The following is a 22,121-nucleotide window of genomic DNA, read 5'->3' as shown; positions in this document are numbered from 1 at the left end:
GAAAAAGTGGAGGTCTATTGCTTTTGCTATTGTATCGAGTGGGATGTCGAATGAAAGAGGAGAAAAAAATTCTAAGCTCATGAATATAAACGTACTAAAACATTAAAAAATACCAAGCGTCAGAAAAACAATTTTACTCTAATACTCTAATTATTTTTTACTAAGATTTTAACTTTATCTTGTAATTTTTACTAGATAAAGTTGAAATCAGACCAGACATTTTTATCTCCTCCGATTTTATTATTACACTAAAATTGATTACATGGATAGCTTAAGTTTTAGTCTATAATTGTTTCACTTTTCTGTAAAAATAAACGCCACGGTTCATTTTACCACACTTATCATTTCTGTATAATACGCTACGATTGGCTACCTACGCCTAACTCGTACCTCTCAAGTTAATAGGTATCTCTATCTATCATATTATAATATAAGGGTGTCAGACGTCATACCATGTTTATCTTTTTACAGTAGGTACCTACCTACTGTAAAAACCAAATATTTTATCCTACTTATTATGGTCATTGGTCAGACATATTATTTAAGTCTCATTAAATAAGTGTTCATCCAGCCTTTGTTATTTATTTTTATTTAATATAACGTGTCGCATGAAATGTCTGTAGAGCGAAATTTTTTCTTATTTCGTTCCAAGTTACCTTCACTCCTCTCACTTGGTGGTAAGTGATGGCGCAGCTTAAGATGGTAGCGGGTTAACTTCCAAGAGGTGTGGCAGTTTTATTAAAACCAAGCGCAGCCTCAGCCCATTGTGAGGAAAAGGGCTGAAATGAATTGTACAGGTAGCCAAACTACCTGTGAGGAAACGCCCGGGCAAGGAGGCTTGGCCTCGAGGCCCGTACCCTGACCGACTTCAGTTGTCGAGAAGACACCGCAACATTTTAACTTTTAGGGTTCCGTACCTTAAAAGGAAAAAAGGGACCCTTATATCCTACTCGTATAACCTTTGGTGTCTGTCTGTCTATCTATCGTGTCTGTCAAGAAAACCTATTTACTTCCAGTTGACCTAGAATCATGAAATTTGACAGGTAAGTAGATCTCATAGCACAAGTAAAGGAAAAAATCCGAAAACGGTCAATTTGTGGTTCACAAATGTGAATGTGTGTGTGAATTGTCAATCACACAAAAAAATTAAAATGTTTACGAAAAATTTAATTTACTAAATCACATATAGATGGCGTAGTCCATTATTAACTTACAGGGTTCTACATAGTGTTAGACCGTATACCTTATATGATGGTACGTCACCCTTCGTGTGCGAGTCCGACTCGCATTTGACTGGGTTTTTGTGAGGTAACTACAAATTCACGGTTTTCCGATTTTTACTTACGCTATAAGACCTACCTACCTGCCAAATTTCAGGATTCTAGGCCAACGGGAAGGTTTTGATTCCTTTTTCTTGACAGGCACGAAAGAGACAACGAAGTGATCCTACATTAAAAGCAAAAAGCACTTCTTTAATAAAAAAAAATTTATTAAGTCATTACATTCAGTAATAGTTTATTAAACTAAGTTAACCTAAAATTACACTAGAACTTTTGCACATTATCCACCCTTCTTCCACTTTTCTCCTGGTGTATACTCAGTCATTGGTTTCCCTGATATACCACAAGTTCCAATTCCAACGCGGCCAGTCAAATTGTCAGGTGATGCAAATATACTTTTTGTTCGCACTCCAGGTTTCTTTGAAGCTTTGGTATGAAATGAGAGCCATTTATTTTTCTCACTCTCTCTTTCCTCTTCAATTTGTTTGAACCTTTGTTGCTTTTTTTGCTTTTTCTTTTTTAAATACTCTCTGTTGTAACCTTTGCCATGCCTGCAAAAGAAATCCTAGTAAAAATCATGACGAATAAATATTATTTATACATTACTTTTATTCCTGTTTATACATTGAGAATAAAACTGCTTGAGGTATATTGGTTGCAGACAGTAAGATTTACTAGAACTTGTTCCTGACAGAACCTTTGTGTGATCTCAAGGTTTAAATTAAATATTTTTATTATATTATGGTGCATATATAAAACATGAGTCTCATAGAATTTTTTACTTACTTGCTTTCATCACCAGCTAGTGGTCGTTTTGTGCCTGTTCCCAAAGACTTAACATCTAAAATAGAGACTGTTTCGAATGTTGTATAACCTTCAAATTTTACTTTGAGACTACTTTCCCCTATATCTTCTATAGTAGCCTCGTAAAACCTGTAATAAGACAGTACAAATACAGTAAGTAGCATAAATATTAAACATGTATTCAAAGAAAGTATACAATTAATTCAAAAATGGAGACTAGATGTAGGAGTTGGGGGTTCAATGATGAAATCTTCCTTGGTACAAACAATATTAATTTACCATCAACAGTTCCTATCAACAGTCCCACTGCTTAATAATGTTTTACAACTATAACACCAGGATAGAGGAGATGGAAATTAGAGTTCAATGATGACTCTACACTTGGTACCTACAGTATCAACTCACTACCAACATTCCTGAATTTCCACAAGTAAAATGAAAAAAAAATGAAAAAAATGAGTGCCGAATTGAGAATATCATCCAGTCTATTAAAAATTCTAGTCCTGCCACCACATTTCTGAATTTTAATTCTTTGTGTCAAATTTTGTCAAGATCGGTTCTGCAATTGATCTGTGAAAATTTAACAAAAAGACAATTACTTTTGCATTTATAATATGAGTATGGATTTTAAGTGTGGTTGTACACTTAAAATCCATACTCATACTGTATACGTATTAAATAATTTCTACTTATTGAGTGCACAAGCACAACTGCACATATAAGTTTACAAGAGCAATGCAGTTTGATAAACTACTTACATGTTATCTGCCTTCCACTTGGCCAAGCATTTCTCGCCAATCCTCCACTTTGGCTCCGACTCTCCGACATCGCCTTCCTCCGCTGCCAACAGGGAAGCTGCAACATCATCATCATTACTAGAACTATGAATATTATGAACTTTGGATTCACCCTCCTGAGTTTTTATAAGATCGCGTGTCAACTCAATTACTTCTTCTAAATCCGTTTTCAGCTTTAATAGTTCTTCATTTTGTGGATCCGTTAGTAATGCTGCTTCCACCTTAAATTAAAATTTATTTTAGAAAACAACATTGTACACAGCTGTGGTGCAAAATTATGGATAAAATTCTAACCTGCTGTAATTGAAGTTTATAATTCCTTAAATCATCGGCCATATTACTAAGTAGTTTGTTTGTATTGTTCTATGATTTATCACATTTACAATTAGGCATGTATTGAAACGAATTATTGTTTTCTAAAATCTAAAATACACTAATTTTGGAAAAAATTTATATCACAAAAGAAAACGTCAATTATGCGTCAGTTAGTTGTCATCACAGACACAGAGTACTTTTTTTTTTTCCTTTAAATCTGGCTTTACTCTGATTAGCCAATGTCAAGTTTGTGATATTTTCAAGTTATTGAATTTATACAAGTATGGACTCCGTCTGCACCAGCGCCCGCCGACATACGCGCGGCGCCCCCTTAGAGCGCTTCCCAGTCAGTTCCACCACCAAAAAACACCAACTAACACAAAAACCAGCCACTCTTAACAAAAAAAACACTCCAAACAAGCACAGCACGCGCGCCAGCAAACGCCATCACAGACGAAGTCCACAGAGTACTTTGATGATCACAGAGTACTTTTTACATAGACTATGATCAATCACAGATTACAGCTTGTCATTGCGAATAGGGATGCATCATATCGTGCAGTATGCAGTCGATCCGTACGATATAATACGATTCTTCATTCTTGCAGTATCGATACAACGTTGCTATACTCTAATTTTTTAAATCGATATCCAATACAAGCGAATATTATGTGCTTGGATCGATAGAAAAGAAACTGAAAGGACCGGTGTCGGGAATAATAATCGTAGGTATGACGTAACTTATTTTAAAAATAAATAATTGGTTGTCTGCATAGATAGATTAGTGTGTATCTGAAAGAGATTACTGTAGCGATAAGGTCGCCCTTTGTTTTTAAGTCTATCCTGTATTTTATTGTCATAGTATTAAGCAATATTTTTGTGCAATAGTACGGAACCCATCGAGTGCGAGTACGACGCGCATTTGACTGGTTTTTCTTCATAAACGAAATCTGTAGGTACCCTAGATTTTTATAGTTTTGAGCAAATGAAACACAATTTTTAAGTATTACAAAATTTATTACAAAAATAATCCTTTCTAATCTCAATTGATTTAGTTGACAAATATGCAAAATGAACTAGTAGGTACCTACCTGTAAAAGCTAATCTTACATAATATTATAATAATTCATTAGATAACTAGTAATACTAGCTTATTTTATATAGTCCAAGATCATAAATAAAAAGCTTGTCTGGACTCTGGACTATATTTTAATTGAGTACCTACATATTATGTTATGGTGAACAAAACCATAAATTAAATTAAAAATTATTTTAATTCACCCCAACTAATGAAATGTATGGTTATACGGTTAATAAACCTGTTATCGATTTACCTTTCTGTTCCAACATCAGACCTTGATCACTATTTGTCGAGACAAATCCAACGAGTCCACTTGCTGGACTTTGCTTAGCATTTAGTAGAGCCGAGTTCCTGTGGTCACCTTCCTGCCCCATTATCAGAACCTGGTCACAGTTGTAAGGTAACAACTACTCACGAAAACCAAATCAGTGAACCCAATTGATAGATACACCTGCTAAGTTTTCAGTTAGTTTGCAATGAAACTGTTAATGTATTTGCTATCACACTAAAATAGGTACTAATGCAGTCCAAACCAGCTTTTTACAGAAAAGTAGCTAGTATCAGTAGGTGCCAAGTTTCAACTTTTTTATATTAGAGCCATTGCACACTAGCGTTTCTCAAGCGTCGTTCGTCGAACATAATATGCGCAGCGCAAATGCCGCGACAACGCGACGACGCATTCACACCTGAACACTGCGCTAGTGTGGCGTATGCGCGAAGACAGCGCAGCGTCAATACAATCGAAAACTATATAACAAAAATAGTAAATACAAATTTGAAATAGTTTAAAAAAAAAACTTTTTTTTTCAGCACAGCGTTTAGTGTTAACGCGCACGTGCGTTGCGTTGTCACAACGTCTGCGCTGCGCATACGCCCCCTGGAGAAACGCTAGCATGAAGAGGCTCTACATATTAAGCTTACTGATAGTAAACCTCTTGCATTCATCTTATATACTTAGTACTTACATATTTAATATTTCACTATTAAAGTTATTGTAAATTGCTAAAAAAAATGTCACTCATTAGCAGTAATTAATATAGTAAAATTATCACAAAGAACCAAGCAAATATCATCTAAAAGTCAGTCAATATCATCGAAGCTCTAGAGTTCATCTATTATATTATTTACTACATTACATGCTATCAATAAATACGATTTTCATAGTCATAAATCACAATTAATGTATAAATTATTATTGAATCAAAATATTCCTATGATTACTTAAATATATTTAGAGTTGAAATAGTTAATTATATTAATAACAATAGTGAAAATCGGTTAAGTGCGAATCGGACTCGCACACGAAGAGTTCCGTACCATCTTGCAAAATAACACTTTCTTATTTTCATGGCGGCCATTTTGAAATTCTTAGTATTTGTTGTTATAGAGGCAAAAGAAATACACATTTTGTGAAAATACTAACTCTCTACCAATTACGGTTCACAAGATACAGCCCGTTGACAGACAGGCAGACGGACAGCGGAGTGTTAGTAATAGGGTCCCGTGGGCACCCTTCGGGTACGGAACCCTAAAAATGGAAACATTAAACACTGACAAGATGACTCTGCAGAGCTGTGGACTGGTGGTAGCGCCGGCGCGAGGCGAAGTCTTCGTTGTCATCGTTGAGCCTCTCTTGCTCTACGGCAATGTCCGAATGCATCGGTGTCACAACCAATTGTTCGTATTCTAACGGCCGCTTTCTGTAATTAGCACGGTCAACATGAAACATTTCTGTTTATCTTCTAAATGTATAAAACGAAAAGGTGACTGCCTGATGGACTGATCTATCAACGCACAGCTCAATCTACTGGACGGATCGGGCTAAAATTTGGCATGCAGATAGCTCTTATGACGTAGACATCCTATAATTGCAACTTCAACCTATACTAACCATAGGGATTTCGTGTAGTCCACGCGGTCGAAGTCGCGGGCATAAGCTAGTTAAGGACGTCTTTGCAAAATGAATAGGTATCAAAATTGCACTACTACATAAGTACACTGCCCACACGCACACAGCTGCGTCAAAATGAGTGAATCGACTTGATTTTGATACTTTTATATTTTTATTTTATTTTATATTTGGTCATCTATTTTTTTTTAACAGTTTTTTTTTTTTAAATATGTATCTTGACAATAATACAGTAAGTAGAACAGTGCCTACAGACTAAGGGTCTGATGATGAAATATTTCACCATGACTTCTTGGCAATGAACAACATTTCCATGCTTATGAAATTATGAGCTCCTACTATGACTAAAATAATCTGAGAAGGATAGCATTACATTACCTCCCGACTTGATGAAATTGCATACTTTGGAACCTACTACTGGAACTCAGAGACGAATAGAGCTAGGTGTTTCGAGTTTGGGCTCATTTTCTTAGTCATGATGAGATCTTACCTCCGGATTTGTGGAGTGACCTGATGGTATACCTCGGAAGTCACTATTGGAACTCGGAGACGAATAGAGCTAGGTGTTTCGAGTTTGGGCTCATTTTCTTAGTCATGATGAGATCTTACCTCCGGATTTGTGGAGTGACCTGATGGTATACCTCGGAAGTCACTATTGGAACTCGGAGACGAATAGAGCTAGGTGTTTCGAGTTTGGGCTCATTTTCTTAGTCATGATGAGATCTTACCTCCGGATTTGTGGAGTGACCTGATGGTATACCTCGAAAGTCACTATTGGAACTCGGAGACGAATAGAGCTAGGTGTTTCGAGTTTGGGCTCATTTTCTTAGTCATGATGAGATCTTACCTCCGGATTTGTGGAGTGACCTGATGGTATACCTCGGAAGTCACTATTGGAACTCGGAGACGAATAGAGCTAGGTGTTTCGAGTTTGGGCTCATTTTCTTAGTCATGATGAGATCTTACCTCCGGATTTGTGGAGTGACCTGATGGTATACTTTGGAAGTCACTATTGGAACTCGGAGACGAATAGAGCTAGGTGTTTCGAGTTTGGACTCATTTTCTTAGTCATGATGAGATCTTACCTCCGGATTTGTGGAGTGACCTGATGGTATCCTCGGAAGTCACTATTGGAACTCGGAGACGAATAGAGCTAGGTGTTTCGAGTTTGGGCTCATTTTCTTAGTCATGAAGAGATCTTACCTCCGGATTTGTGGAGTGACCTGATGGTACACCTCGGAAGTCACTATTGGAACTCGGAGACGAATAGAGCTAGGTGTTTCGAGTTTGGGCTCATTTTCTTAGTCATGATGAGATCTTACCTCCGGATTTGTGGAGTGACCTGATGGTATACCTCGGAAGTCACTATTGGAACTCGGAGACGAATAGAGCTAGGTGTTTCGAGTTTGGGCTCATTTTCTTAGTAATGATGAGATCTTACCTCCGGATTTGTGGAGTGACCTGATGGTATACCTCGGAAGTCACTATTGGAACTCGGAGACGAATAGAGCTAGGTGTTTCGAGTTTGGGCTCATTTTCTTAGTCATGATGAGATCTTACCTCCGGATTTGTGGAGTGACCTGATGGTATACCTCGGAAGTCACTATTGGAACTCGGAGACGAATAGAGCTAGGTGTTTCGAGTTTGGGCTCATTTTCTTAGTCATGATGAGATCTTACCTCCGGATTTGTGGAGTGACCTGATGGTATCCTCGGAAGTCACTATTGGAACTCGGAGACGAATAGAGCTAGGTGTTTCGAGTTTGGGCTCATTTTCTTAGTCATGAAGAGATCTTACCTCCGGATTTGTGGAGTGACCTGATGGTACACCTCGGAAGTCACTATTGGAACTCGGAGACGAATAGAGCTAGGTGTTTCGAGTTTGGGCTCATTTTCTTAGTCATGATGAGATCTTACCTCCGGATTTGTGGAGTGACCTGATGGTATACCTCGGAAGTCACTATTGGAACTCGGAGACGAATAGAGCTAGGTGTTTCGAGTTTGGGCTCATTTTCTTAGTAATGATGAGATCTTACCTCCGGATTTGTGGAGTGACCTGATGGTATACCTCGGAAGTCACTATTGGAACTCGGAGACGAATAGAGCTAGGTGTTTCGAGTTTGGGCTCATTTTCTTAGTCATGATGAGATCTTACCTCCGGATTTGTGGAGTGACCTGATGGTATACCTCGGAAGTCACTATTGGAACTCGGAGACGAATAGAGCTAGGTGTTTCGAGTTTGGGCTCATTTTCTTAGTCATGATGAGATCTTACCTCCGGATTTGTGGAGTGACCTGATGGTATACTTTGGAAGTCACTATTGGAACTCGAAGACGAATAGAGCTAGGTGTTTCGAGTTTGGACTCGTTTTGTTAGTCATGATGAGATCTTACCTCCGGATTTGTGGAGTGACCTGATGGTATCATCGAAAGTCACTATTGGAACTCGGAGACGAATAGAGCTAGGTGTTTCGAGTTTGGGCTCATTTTCTTAGTCATGAAGAGATCTTACCTCCGGATTTGTGGAGTGACCTGATGGTATACCTCGGAAGTCACTATTGGAACTCGGAGACGAATAGAGCTAGGTGTTTCGAGTTTGGGCTCATTTTCTTAGTCATGATGAGATCTTACCTCCGGATTTGTGGAGTGACCTGATGGTATACCTCGGAAGTCACTATTGGAACTCGGAGACGAATAGAGCTAGGTGTTTCGAGTTTGGGCTCATTTTCTTAGTCATGATGAGATCTTACCTCCGGATTTGTGGAGTGACCTGATGGTATACCTCGAAAGTCACTATTGGAACTCGGAGACGAATAGAGCTAGGTGTTTCGAGTTTGGGCTCGTTTTGTTAGTTATGACGAGATTATACCTTGAAACTTGTTGGAGTGCTCTGAAGGTATACTTCAAAAGCCACTATTGGACTTTCGAGTCGAGTAGAGTTAGATGTTATGAGTTTGAGCTCGTTCTGTAAGTTCCAATAGTGACTTCCGAGGTATACCATCAGGTCACTCCACAAATCCGGAGGTAAGATCTCATCATGACTAAGAAAATGAGCCCGAACTCGAAACAGCTAGCTTTATTCGTCTCCGAGTTCCAATAGTGACATCCGAGGTATACCATCAGGTCACTTCACGAATCCGGAGGTAACATCTCATCATGACTAAGAAAATGAGCCCAAACTCGAAACACCTAGCTCTATTCGTCTCCGAGTTCCAATAGTGACTTCCGAGGTATACCATCAGGTCACTCCACAAATCCGGAGGTAAGATCTCATCATGACTAAGAAAATGAGCCCAAACTCGAAACACCTAGCTCTATTCGTCTCCGAGTTCCAATAGTGACTTCCGAGGTATACCATCAGGTCACTCCACAAATCCGGAGGTAAGATCTCATCATGACTAAGAAAATGAGCCCAAACTCGAAACATCTAGCTCTATTCGTCTCCGAGTTCCAAAAGTGACTTCCGAGGTATACCATCAGGTCACTCCACAAATCCGGAGGTAAGATCTCATCATTACTAAGAAAATGAGCCCAAACTCGAAACACCTAGCTCTATTCGTCTCCGAGTTCCAATAGTGACTTCCGAGGTATACCATCAGGTCACTCCACAAATCCGGAGGTAAGATCTCATCATTACTAAGAAAATGAGCCCAAACTCGAAACACCTAGCTCTATTCGTCTACGAGTTCCAATAGTGACTTCCGAGGTATACCATCAGGTCACTCCACAAATCCGGAGGTAAGATCTCATCATGACTAAGAAAATGAGCCCAAACTCGAAACACCTAGCTCTATTCGTCTCCGAGTTCCAATAGTGACTTCCGAGGTATACCATCAGGTCACTCCACAAATCCGGAGGTAAGATCTCATCATTACTAAGAAAATGAGCCCAAACTCGAAACACCGAGCTCTATTCGTCTCCGAGTTCCAATAGTGACTTCCGAGGTATACCATCAGGTCACTCCACAAATCCGGAGGTAAGATCTCATCATGACTAAGAAAATGAGCCCAAACTCGAAACACCTAGCTCTATTCGTCTCCGAGTTCCAATAGTGACTTCCGAGGTATACCATCAGGTCACTCCACAAATCCGGAGGTAAGATCTCATCATTACTAAGAAAATGAGCCCAAACTCGAAACACCTAGCTCTATTCGTCTCCGAGTTCCAATAGTGACTTCCGAGGTATACCATCAGGTCACTCCACAAATCCGGAGGTAAGATCTCATCATGACTAAGAAAATGAGCCCAAACTCGAAACATCTAGCTCTATTCGTCTCCGAGTTCCAATAGTGACTTCCGAGGTATACCATCAGGTCACTCCACAAATCCGGAGGTAAGATCTCATCATTACTAAGAAAATGAGCCCAAATTCGAAACACCTAGCTCTATTCGTCTCCGAGTTCCAATAGTGACTTCCGAGGTATACCATCAGGTCACTCCACAAATCCGGAGGTAAGATCTCATCATGACTAAGAAAATGAGCCCAAACTCGAAACACCTAGCTCTATTCGTCTCCGAGTTCCAATAGTGACTTCCGAGGTATACCATCAGGTCACTCCACAAATCCGGAGGTAAGATCTCATCATTACTAAGAAAATGAGCCCAAACTCGAAACACCTAGCTCTATTCGTCTCCGAGTTCCAATAGTGACTTCCGAGGTATACCATCAGGTCACTCCACAAATCCGGAGGTAAGATCTCATCATTACTAAGAAAATGAGCCCAAACTCGAAATACCTAGCTCTATTCGTCTCCGAGTTCCAATAGTGACTTCCGAGGTATACCATCAGGTCACTCCACAAATCCGGAGGTAAGATCTCATCATGACTAAGAAAATGAGCCCAAACTCGAAACACCTAGCTCTATTCGTCTCCGAGTTCCAATAGTGACTTCCGAGTTATACCATCAGGTCACTCCACAAATCCGGAGGTAAGATCTCATCATGACTAAGAAAATGAGCCCAAACTCGAAACACCTAGCTCTATTCGTCTCCGAGTTCCAATAGTGACTTCCGAGGTATACCATCAGGTCACTCCACAAATCCGGAGGTAAGATCTCATCATTACTAAGAAAATGAGCCCAAACTCGAAACACCTAGCTCTATTCGTCTCCGAGTTCCAATAGTGACTTCCGAGGTATACCATCAGGTCACTCCACAAATCCGGAGGTAAGATCTCATCATGACTAAGAAAATGAGCCCAAACTCGAAACACCTAGCTCTATTCGTCTCCGAGTTCCAATAGTGACTTCCGAGGTATACCATCAGGTCACTCCACAAATCCGGAGGTAAGATCTCATCATGTCTAAGAAAATGAGCCCAAACTCGAAACACCTAGCTCTATTCGTCTCCGAGTTCCAATAGTGACTTCCGAGGTATACCATCAGGTCACTCCACAAATCCGGAGGTAAGATCTCATCATGACTAAGAAAATGAGCCCAAACTCGAAACATCTAGCTCTATTCGTCTCCGAGTTCCAATAGTGACTTCCGAGGTATACCATCAGGTCACTCCACAAATCCGGAGGTAAGATCTCATCATGACTAAGAAAATGAGCCCAAACTCGAAACACCTAGCTCTATTCGTCTCCGAGTTCCAATAGTGACTTCCGAGGTATACCATCAGGTCACTCCACAAATCCGGAGGTAAGATCTCATCATGACTAAGAAAATGAGCCCAAACTCGAAACACCTAGCTCTATTCGTCTCCGAGTTCCAATAGTGACTTCCGAGGTATACCATCAGGTCACTCCACAAATCCGGAGGTAAGATCTCATCATTACTAAGAAAATGAGCCCAAACTCGAAACACCTAGCTCTATTCGTCTCCGAGTTCCAATAGTGACTTCCGAGGTATACCATCAGGTCACTCCACAAATCCGGAGGTAAGATCTCATCATTACTAAGAAAATGAGCCCAAACTCGAAACACCTAGCTCTATTTGTCTCCGAGTTCCAATAGTGACTTCCGAGGTATACCATCAGGTCAGTCCACAAATCCGGAGGTAAGATCTCATCATTACTAAGAAAATGAGCCCAAACTCGAAACACCTAGCTCTATTCGTCTCCGAGTTCTAATAGTGACTTCCGAGGTATACCATCAGGTCACTCCACAACTCCGGAGGTAAGATCTCATCATGACTAAGAAAATGAGCCCAAACTCGAAACACCTAGCTCTATTCGTCTCCGAGTTCCAATAGTGACTTCCGAGGTATACCATCAGGTCACTCCACAAATCCGGAGGTAAGATCTCATCATTACTAAGAAAATGAGCCCAAACTCGAAACACCTAGCTCTATTCGTCTCCGAGTTCCAATAGTGACTTCCGAGGTATACCATCAGGTCACTCCACAAATCCGGAGGTAAGATCTCATCATGACTAAGAAAATGAGCCCAAACTCGAAACACCTAGCTCTATTCGTCTCCGAGTTCCAATAGTGACTTCCGAGGTATACCATCAGGTCACTCCACAAATCCGGAGGTAAGATCTCATCATGTCTAAGAAAATGAGCCCAAACTCGAAACACCTAGCTCTATTCGTCTCCGAGTTCCAATAGTGACTTCCGAGGTATACCATCAGGTCACTCCACAAATCCGGAGGTAAGATCTCATCATGACTAAGAAAATGAGCCCAAACTCGAAACACCTAGCTCTATTCGTCTCCGAGTTCCAATAGTGACTTTCGAGGTATACCATCAGGTCACTCCACAAATCCGGAGGTAAGATCTCGTCATGACTAAGAAAACGAGCCCAAACTGGACACATCTAGTTCTTCTAGTCTTCAAGTTCCTGTCGCAGCCTTCGAAGTTCACTATCAGATCACTATCATGCTCAAGAAAAAAATCCAGCTAACGATAAAATGTGATAATAGGTACATAATATTATCATTATTATCTTACCTTGCCAAAATATCAGCACAATCACGGAATAAGTACCTATAAATATCAGTTAGGGTTTTGTCGAACTATTTTGTGTTCGTACAGCGATCTTTTCCACATCAAAAAATTATAGCAACCGACGCAGAGACCACCCACGAAGGCGGCTGGCCGCTGACTGATATAATTTTGAAATCATACCATTGCCTGCCCAATATCAAAATAACCCTTAGTGCACTGTATTAAGGTTTGCGGTTGAAGCAAAATACGTGAAAAATTTATACACGATGTTTTTATTTATTTTATAATACTATTAATATAATAATCTCACATTTTGAGGTACACATTATGTGCTAACGGAAAATATTTATTAGAAGAATAAAATCCGTACGTAAACTGAGAAAAATGTACCTAAACTTGACCCTAAATCGTTAATTCTGCGTGGAAGAGGTGAAGGAAAATCGTTCTTATAGTATCAAAATTAATGATTTTATCAAAAAATTACTCGATCTCTGGAGATAAAGGACCAATCTATTTTTAGCAATCTGTAGTTCCAATTTACTTAGTATATTTTAGCCACAAAGCGTACCGAAAATCTATACAAGTGTGCAAATACGTCCTTAACTAATAACTAGGTATATAATTTTGATACAAAAATTCTTCTATATTAGAAATGAGTAACTGCTTATATTTTATTAAATATTCTATTTTAATATTTTATTCCACTAATTAATTATTATTATACAGGATAATAAATATTGATAGTGCAGTTTTCTTTCGTTAAATAAAAATCGACACTATGGTTCCGATTTTTAATGAACAAAATAAAATCTCTAGTTTGCTACGGTATTAGTAATGTTGACACTTGCAACGAAGAACGTCGTAACTCATACAGGTTACGTATTTGCTTGTAAGTGTGGCTCTTACTTCACTGCTATTAAAACTAAGTATAAACCTTGAGTAATAATATAAAAATATAATTTTACTGCACAGTTATTAGCCTAAAAGAGTAGCGAGAATATTTTCGCATTAGTGCGACTTAAAATGGACACTTTGTTCAATAGTGTCGTTGTTGAAACTATGTTGACAGATATCACAACACTAACATTTAGTTCCGAGTACGCTCACATGACGCTCACTGCTGCTATCCGCGCCAAAATGGCGAAAATAAAGTTATATCAAAACAGGTCGAGATCAGTTTCCCTTACCCTATAGCTTGAAGGAAAGCTATTTTCAGCCAGTGGAAGAATCTAAACTCTGAAGCTCGGCCGGGCTTCACGGCTGGGTTGGCAGCGCCGATGTATAGCCACAGGAGCCACAGGATGGATAAACAACCGATGGCGTATATCCAGTTAACTAAAACCATCAGCAGCAGTTTGATTGCCACCTGAAATATCACAATTTTTATTTTATAATTAACATACACTGTGGACTTCAGATATAAAATGGGTTGAAAGCGAAATCCAAATACGCAGGGGCAAGATCGTTAAGAGGTCCGGGGTGTCATTACTAAATTCATGATACTTTTTATGTCTGTACCAGACTCCAGTCCAGTATAATATCGCGAGCGAAGTGAACATTGCATGAATTTTACGAAAAACGGAGCTTAAATAATGAAAACAGACAGGAAATAAAACCAGCTCAATTTCTAAGTTTTGTAGCATAGTATAGAGTTTATTATCCTTACTCCAATCAGCGAGAGCCATCTATTGCAGAGGTGTGAGTACCAATTTTTATTTTTTGAGTGTACACTGACTTCCTGTCTCCGCGCGTCGCCGTTTGCCACTCGCCCATTCATTATCGCGGAATCCGTTGGGGAAGGAGTGAAATCCTACAATATAAAAATAATTTTAGTGAAACATATCGCGATATGTAAACCTAATCCAAAACTGCAATGGCCTGTCTAAACATTGGTGCTTAATGACGTGTTGAGCGCACAAGCGAATAATTGACTTACATTTACAGTTTTATAATAGTAATAAAAAGAGGTGAAAAGATTATATTACCATCAAAAACATTAAAATGTAGCAAAAATACTGAGGAATATTCATAACTAAATTAAATTAGGTACAAACTTGTAATTTAGGGATAAAGAATTAGTAAGCACTCTCCAAACTGAATAGGTAGTGCCCGTGAAACAGCCGTGCCCGTATTTACTCGTCTTTTGCTCGACTTGGCGTGGGTACTACTGTGCCCCCATTAGATGCCGTTAAATAGAATTAATCTAAACGTGTCATTAGTTTACGTTTTTTTTCCACTTTTATGTCTATCAATTTAATTTAGAGATTTGTGTACAACCAAACCAATATAACTATTCATATTAGTTCCTCGATAGACGGCTAATACATGTCTTAAACTTACTCCCACAGTTTTGTGTCGTATCCTTTCCGGAAACAACAGATCTAAGTCACTGCCTGTGGCGCCATACACGTGCATATCTCTTTGAGACTGCCCTTGAAATCTGGAACCATACTAAATATATTTTTGGAATCTAGTCACCGTCAACTATCCATCCTAATAGCCATCAACAGAATGTAAACGATAAATTATTATAGTTTGTGTATTGGATAAAGGATTTTTTTTCTTGGTTTGGTGCTCATAAGATTAAATTCAAACAAAATTGAAATTTTTCATGTAATAAAAATATATTAGCTACAAAGTAAATTAATCTCATTATGGTTTCAACAAATTCCTTTTTTTTGTTTAGCAAACAAATTTTATGAGCACATGTAAACGTAATTTGAGGTAGACCATCAAAATTTTTAAGAATGGCTTCGTTTGCTCAAGTGTTTTTATAAATACTTTCGTTGCGTTGATTACAATTTATCATGTTTCAATATTAAAATAATTATGATGTCAAGATATTATGAATAATAAAAGTAGATAACTCAAAAGATTAACGTAGTGTAGGCGAGATAACAAAATAAAATCATACCTCATTTCTCTTTTATGTTGCAAATCAAAAGTTTGGGCGAGAGCAAAATAAGAGTAGTCAATGCTAGCATAGGTGATCAGAAAAGGCATAGTGACTATTGGTGCGAGCTTGTTAATATCTCCAATGATGATGAATGTTACTGTCACTACTGCTACTACTATCATTGAATGTATGGGCACTTTGTTAGGACCCCTCTGTGAAATAATAATTTTAATAAGAAAGAACTCTCAATAAAGAACAACGCTGGTGCATTAGTCCTATCCGAATTTGAGCAAACAGTTTGTACAACTTGTACAACTTTGCACATTTTGACGACATAGATACATTTCGTTGGCGATAACGTCATAGAAAACTGGATTTAACAGTTTTAAGGTTCAAATTCCTCTGTACATAGGTAATAGGTACACCGCCAGCGCCCCAAATGGGTACATCTCAAAACAAAAATCGGTACTAATAGCAAAATTACTTTTAAACAAACATCGTTTATTCTGACGTTTCACGTATTAACGGAAAAGTTTTCTGTGCCTGTCTTTCCCGTCTATTTTAAATGACAGCATTAACTTAAAACATTACACTAGGTCCTCCTAAAAATAGTAATAACTACTAATAGTAAGTACCGATCAGCTATATCGGAATGTATTTTCTCGTATTCGAATCGGCTAAGAACAAGCAATAATGTGTATAATGTCTTGAACAGTAAAAACTTGTCTCGAGTGCGGCAACTTATCTTTAATGTCGACTGATTCTCTCTATTATTGTAGTGCCTTATAATCTGCCAGTATTTCAATAGTTCACGTAAAAAACGACTATTATTACCATAGATGGTGCAGTGGTGCGATGAGTTTATCTAGAGCGATCTAATATTACACCTTACTTTATGCACTGCATCGCAATGCCACCTGTCCATTAAATCATATCTAAAATCTAATTATTATTCTCATAATATCTTAATAGTTATAACAATGGTGGTGCTGTCAAAGGAAATCAAATCAAAATAATTAGTTAAAAATCCTCACAAAAAAATCATGCATATTGTAATTAATAAGTCAAGCATACTTACACCATGGCCAAGAATCTCTAAACCAGGTATAACTCTCTCATTAGCAATACTCTGTAAAACCCTCGGAGTTCCGTACATGGCTCCGAGACAGGAGCTCATAGAACTCACGTACAATCCAGCGAGGAGTAAAACTGTAACTGCTGAGATATCAGCTGTTATGGAAAAGTTTTTCAATAACGCATCTCGACTGACTGTCGCTGCTAGTGTTATTATGAACATTAGATAAAGAAAAGTTCTGAAAAGGTACAAAATGTACATCCATTAGATATTGAAAAGTTCTGATAAGTATGAAATGTAGATACTTCAGACACAAAAAGTTCTAAAAAGTAAGAAATGCAGATACATTAGATACAAAAATATCTGACAAGGTATGGAAAGCAGCATAGATGATAGTTGTTATAATATATGACTAACTGATGTCTGCAGCTTTGTCTACTTGGATACTGATTTGGATTATAAACTGTTGCCCAAATCCAGGATTTAAGCTATCACTGGGCATAATTTCGTCAAAATCGGTTCAGCTGCTGAGCCGCGAAAAAGTGACAGACAGACAACCAAACTTTCGCATTTATAATATTGATTAAAGATGGATAGCTGCTAAACTGCCTGTCTAATAATTATCTTTTTACGATTTAACCTCTGAACTGATCTTGACATTCATAGATAAATCTCACACCCTGAAGATGGGCACGTGCTTATATTTTTTCTTTGAAAAAATGTTTTTATCCCTAGAGAAAACAGCCATCATCAACATTTCAACCCACCGCAAGCCCACAACTGAAGGGAACAGTGCACCATGTTGACTAAAATGCAGATTAACAAACTTTACACTAAGAACATTACAAAGAACTCTCAGGCATGCAGGTTTCTTCACAATGTTTTCCCTCACGTCAAATTCACACATTAAATCAAGTGATATTAAATTGCTCAAAGTAAGCAAAACACATAAGAAGTACGAGTACATACATCATGAATCACTCAAAAATCACACTAATATTATAAAGGCGAAAGTTTGTATGTGTATGTGTGTGTGTGTGTGTGTATGTTTGTTACTCCTTCACGCAAAAACTACTGGACGGATTTGGCTGAAATTTAGAATGGAGATAGATAATATCCTGGATTAGCACATAGGCTACTTTTTATCCCAGAAAATCAAAGAATTCCCACGGGATTTCAAAAACCTGATTCCACGCGGGCGAAGTCGCGGGCATCGGCTAGTAGTGGGATATATTTTGGTATGCAGATAGATGAAAGGACAAAAAAAAACATATTTTCCTTTTTGGTGCAATAGGGGGCAGTCCTAGAATGACAGAAGAAAAGATCATTGATATTTTACATTCAATATGATAAACAATACTAAGGAAAACAGAAATTCAACACAGTCGTGACCAACAGTCAGTATTCTATTTTCTAAATAAATAAATATCTTACCCTGTCCCTATGGCAGCCAAAGAACCATTGGGTATATTGTTAGAAGGATTTTTTAAATCGCCACTCATATTAATGCCAGCCAGGATTCCAGTAATGGTTGGAAAGAACACACCAAAACATTTAAACCATGTATAGTTCTCTTGATAGTCAGCCCAAGTATTGTTGGCCATTGTTCCACTGAGCCAACCTTTAAATTCAGCATCTAAAATTAAATTCGTTTATTTTTACCCAACTACGGAAAAGCCGAAAGGAAGAGTTATGATTTTTTAATAGTAATTTAAGCTACAGTAATTGTGACATGGTGAAAATTACAGTCAAGGCGCTAATTTCAATGCACACATGTATCATACAAAGTTTTACAACACAAATGCAAGCAAAGACAGTAAAAACCTAGATAGGTTAAATCTATAACCATGTATACAACAAAACTGAAATTAGATGATTTCTGTATAGTAAAATATATATTTTGAAAATTACTAATTATAAGTACTGATTTTGCTTTGGACAGTAAAAAGAAGTTGTAACAAAGAGTAGTATTTATTTACCAGGTGTAGCAGTAAATGAACCAACAAAGAAATCCAGAGCAGCCACCAATATGATCAGAAGAAGAGCAAACTGTAACTTGATAACCCATTTTACTCCTGCAACATTTATAGTTCCCAGTAACAATACAGCAGCTATAGAAAACCCACGGGCAGCCCACGGTGAATAGTCATTAGTTCCTATTAGATCTGCCATGGATTCTCCAAATCCAAACACATTTAAGGCGCATCCTACAGCCTGTAAAAGTTATAAGTTAGATAGACTAAATTGCAAGTACAATATTTTTGATTTACAGATGAGATTAAGATACTACAATACTACTATCACTATTTAATGAACAGGTAGGTACGAGTATATCTTCAAGTGCGAGTCGGACTCGCACACAAAGGGTTCTGCACTATCGTACAATAAACAAACTAGTTATAGTAAAAATTTGTAAGTTAATGCCATACAGCACCATCTTGATGTGATTTAGTAAAATAATTATTTCAGAATCAGAGCCATTGCTATCTGCAAAATTTCATGATTCTAGGTCAACGGGAAGTACCCTATAGGTTTCTTGACAGACACAACAGACAGACAGGCAGACAACAAAGTGTATCTATAATGGTTCCTTTTACCGTTTTAGATACAGAATCCCCTTTCCTTATAGCTCATACTTGAAGGCAGAGAATGATAAAGATTCATAATCTACTACAGCAACTATTTCTTACCACATCTGTGTTCTATGCCATCAATATTCTCAACTCAAGTACTTATTTCATAGTATCTCAAATATATGAGCATTGAAATACATACCTGACCAAAACAGTAAATCATTCCTAATGCTCCTCCCAGTCTGGAGCCCAATGTGTGCGCCAGGATAAAGTAAACTCCTCCACTTTCTATCCTGCATCTTTCACATATCCCCACTGCTGACAACACTGAGATCAAAGCTACAAATACTGGAAAATAAAATATATTATTTGAAAATATAGATAATATGTTATACGAAAGTCTAAAGTGAAGAATTAAAAGTAATGCATTTCAGTCTTATTAATGAATTGCTATCTCTTCTACTCTCAGTATTTTCTGTGTTAGTCACAAGAAGTCTGTGTAAGTCAAGTACTTATCAGCGTGGACGAAACACATGTGCATGGCGTAGTTTGACCCAAACCCAAATAAATCTCTGGCAAAGAGAAATTATTTTATTATAGTTTTGCAAATAGAAATGTGTTAGATTGTCATACAAAAATACAACCCAAATTTTTGCCACACATACTTTTGAGAACATTGTGGAGAACTCTCTGATGTGCAGGTTTTCCTACAATGTTTTCTTTCACCTTTAAAGCAAGCTTAAAGTGCACATAACTCAAGTGCCAGGGATCGTACCCCCCCCCCCCCCCCCCCCCCTACGAGGAGACAAACGTCTTTATAGCTGTTAGTCACTAGGCTACTACAATCAAAGCATAAACATATTAACCAAAAACAAAAATATGATTTGCTTACAGTTAAAGCTTTAATTTAAAATTTCAGTTGTAATTAAAGTACCTACTTACCTGTAAAAATGACTATTAACACTGCATTCACTAAGCCAGCTTGTCCAACCATCCAACCAGACCGCAAGAATACAATAACTCCAAAAATATTTATAAGACATGATGTAAACACTCCATCCCAGGTACCAAAAAGAACTGGTTGCGATATGAAAAAATTGGATTTCCACCAAGGCACGTCACCCTAAAATTTAAATCCGCAAAACAAAATAATTATTCACAAATAAGGGTCATTTCCAATTTGTAAATTACGTACTCGGACTAGAGTTATTTACCTGTACATCAGCAAAAATTTCGTTCGCACCAGATGCTTGATGCCCACCCGTTCCGTATTGTGATTCATTTCCCAAATCGACAAAACCACCAGATTGTCTCCGCATACGAGCTCTGTCATACTCTGGTTCATCACTTCGAAAACTATCTACATCTAAATCAATTGGTCTAGACCGATTGTTCTGATCCATTGTAAAGTGTAAACTACAAACTACGGTCTTTTTTAGATCATAATTATATAAAAAAATAAAGTTCCAAACTAATTATGCACTATATTTTCATTATCAAAGAGTATCGCGGACATGCTACGTTTGATTATTTGTGACAATCATTGACAACTGACAGCTGACAGTTCAAAGACATCAAAGTTAGTTGACAGATAAAGTGATGCGCCCTAGCCAAATCGATATTTTTTAGTATCGAGAAAAATAGCAAGGTCCATAAAATTGATTTAGACGAAAGTTTCGACCCGACACGCGCACAGAGCAAGACAACCACAGATATGGGCATATGACAAGCATATTATGACACAATACCTAGGTATGCTAGATAAATTGTGTCGTAAAAAAAAATATTTTTTGTACTGAATTTTAAGCGCCACACCGGACTGGAAATTCGTGTTGCCCTATGGTGTTGACACTATGTTGATAGATGACTCATCATCATCACTAACATAGGTATTTTAATTCCGATTTCCGACTACGCTCACTGACGCTGTTGCTATCAGCATACTCTTTGGCTAGCTATCAGCGCGGCGCTTAAAATAACAGCACCTTCCTAAAAAAATATTAAAAAATCCGACTTCCAAAACCACTACAAAGTAAAAAGTAATTTTTGTTTCTACACTTGTAAATTATGAAGTCGGGCTTCTCTAAATTTAAATTCAAATTCAAAATATTTTTATTCAATTAGACTTTTACCAGAGACATGCTACCTAAACAAGATTGTGCACTGAGACACCAAAAACAAGCCTATTGAGATAGCGCTAAATTGGAGTGTGTCCCTTTCTATTAGGGTGACAACACGATTTGATAATGTAAGACATTTGACGGATTATATGAGAATAGGAGAGGATGAATCATCATGATAACCCATCGCCGCTCACTACTGAGCACGGGTCTCTTCTCAGAATGATAAAGGTTTAGGCCATAGTCTGCCGCGCTGTAGTTATAAAAGTAGAGAAATTCAATTTTTTTTTGTTCTGCGAAAAAGTACCAGTCATGTTAAGTATGGGTACCTATAATATAGGTAAGTAAAATTATTTTGTATAATCTGGTGCATGTGTTTAGGT

General features: G+C 37.9%; 2 protein-coding genes across 2 annotated transcripts; both read right to left on the bottom strand.

The window, feature by feature from the left end:
• Positions 1-1,471: 1,471 nt before the first annotated feature.
• Positions 1,472-3,375, bottom strand: LOC123877547 (survival of motor neuron-related-splicing factor 30). Its single transcript, XM_045924362.1, has 4 exons — positions 3,176-3,375; positions 2,843-3,102; positions 2,067-2,213; positions 1,472-1,831 (listed from the first exon to the last, which is right to left on the bottom strand). Exons 1-4 carry the CDS (start codon positions 3,215-3,217, stop codon positions 1,561-1,563), a joined length of 720 nt encoding a protein of 239 aa, XP_045780318.1. The 5' UTR covers positions 3,218-3,375; the 3' UTR covers positions 1,472-1,560.
• An 822-nt stretch (positions 3,376-4,197) lies between these two features.
• On the bottom strand, positions 4,198-21,151 carry LOC123877513 (solute carrier family 12 member 8). Its single transcript, XM_045924319.1, has 12 exons — positions 20,833-21,151; positions 20,561-20,741; positions 19,821-19,966; positions 19,025-19,259; positions 18,480-18,681; positions 17,049-17,283; positions 15,989-16,182; positions 15,415-15,514; positions 14,741-14,884; positions 14,262-14,440; positions 5,807-5,977; positions 4,198-5,545 (listed from the first exon to the last, which is right to left on the bottom strand). Exons 1-11 carry the CDS (start codon positions 21,019-21,021, stop codon positions 5,821-5,823), a joined length of 1,962 nt encoding a protein of 653 aa, XP_045780275.1. The 5' UTR covers positions 21,022-21,151; the 3' UTR covers positions 4,198-5,545; positions 5,807-5,820.
• Positions 21,152-22,121: the final 970 nt, after the last annotated feature.

This window comes from Maniola jurtina, chromosome 2 (genome assembly GCF_905333055.1).
Source record: "Maniola jurtina chromosome 2, ilManJurt1.1, whole genome shotgun sequence".
NCBI classification, from domain to species: domain Eukaryota; kingdom Metazoa; phylum Arthropoda; class Insecta; order Lepidoptera; family Nymphalidae; genus Maniola; species Maniola jurtina.
This window is presented reverse-complemented; position numbering and strand designations above follow the sequence as displayed.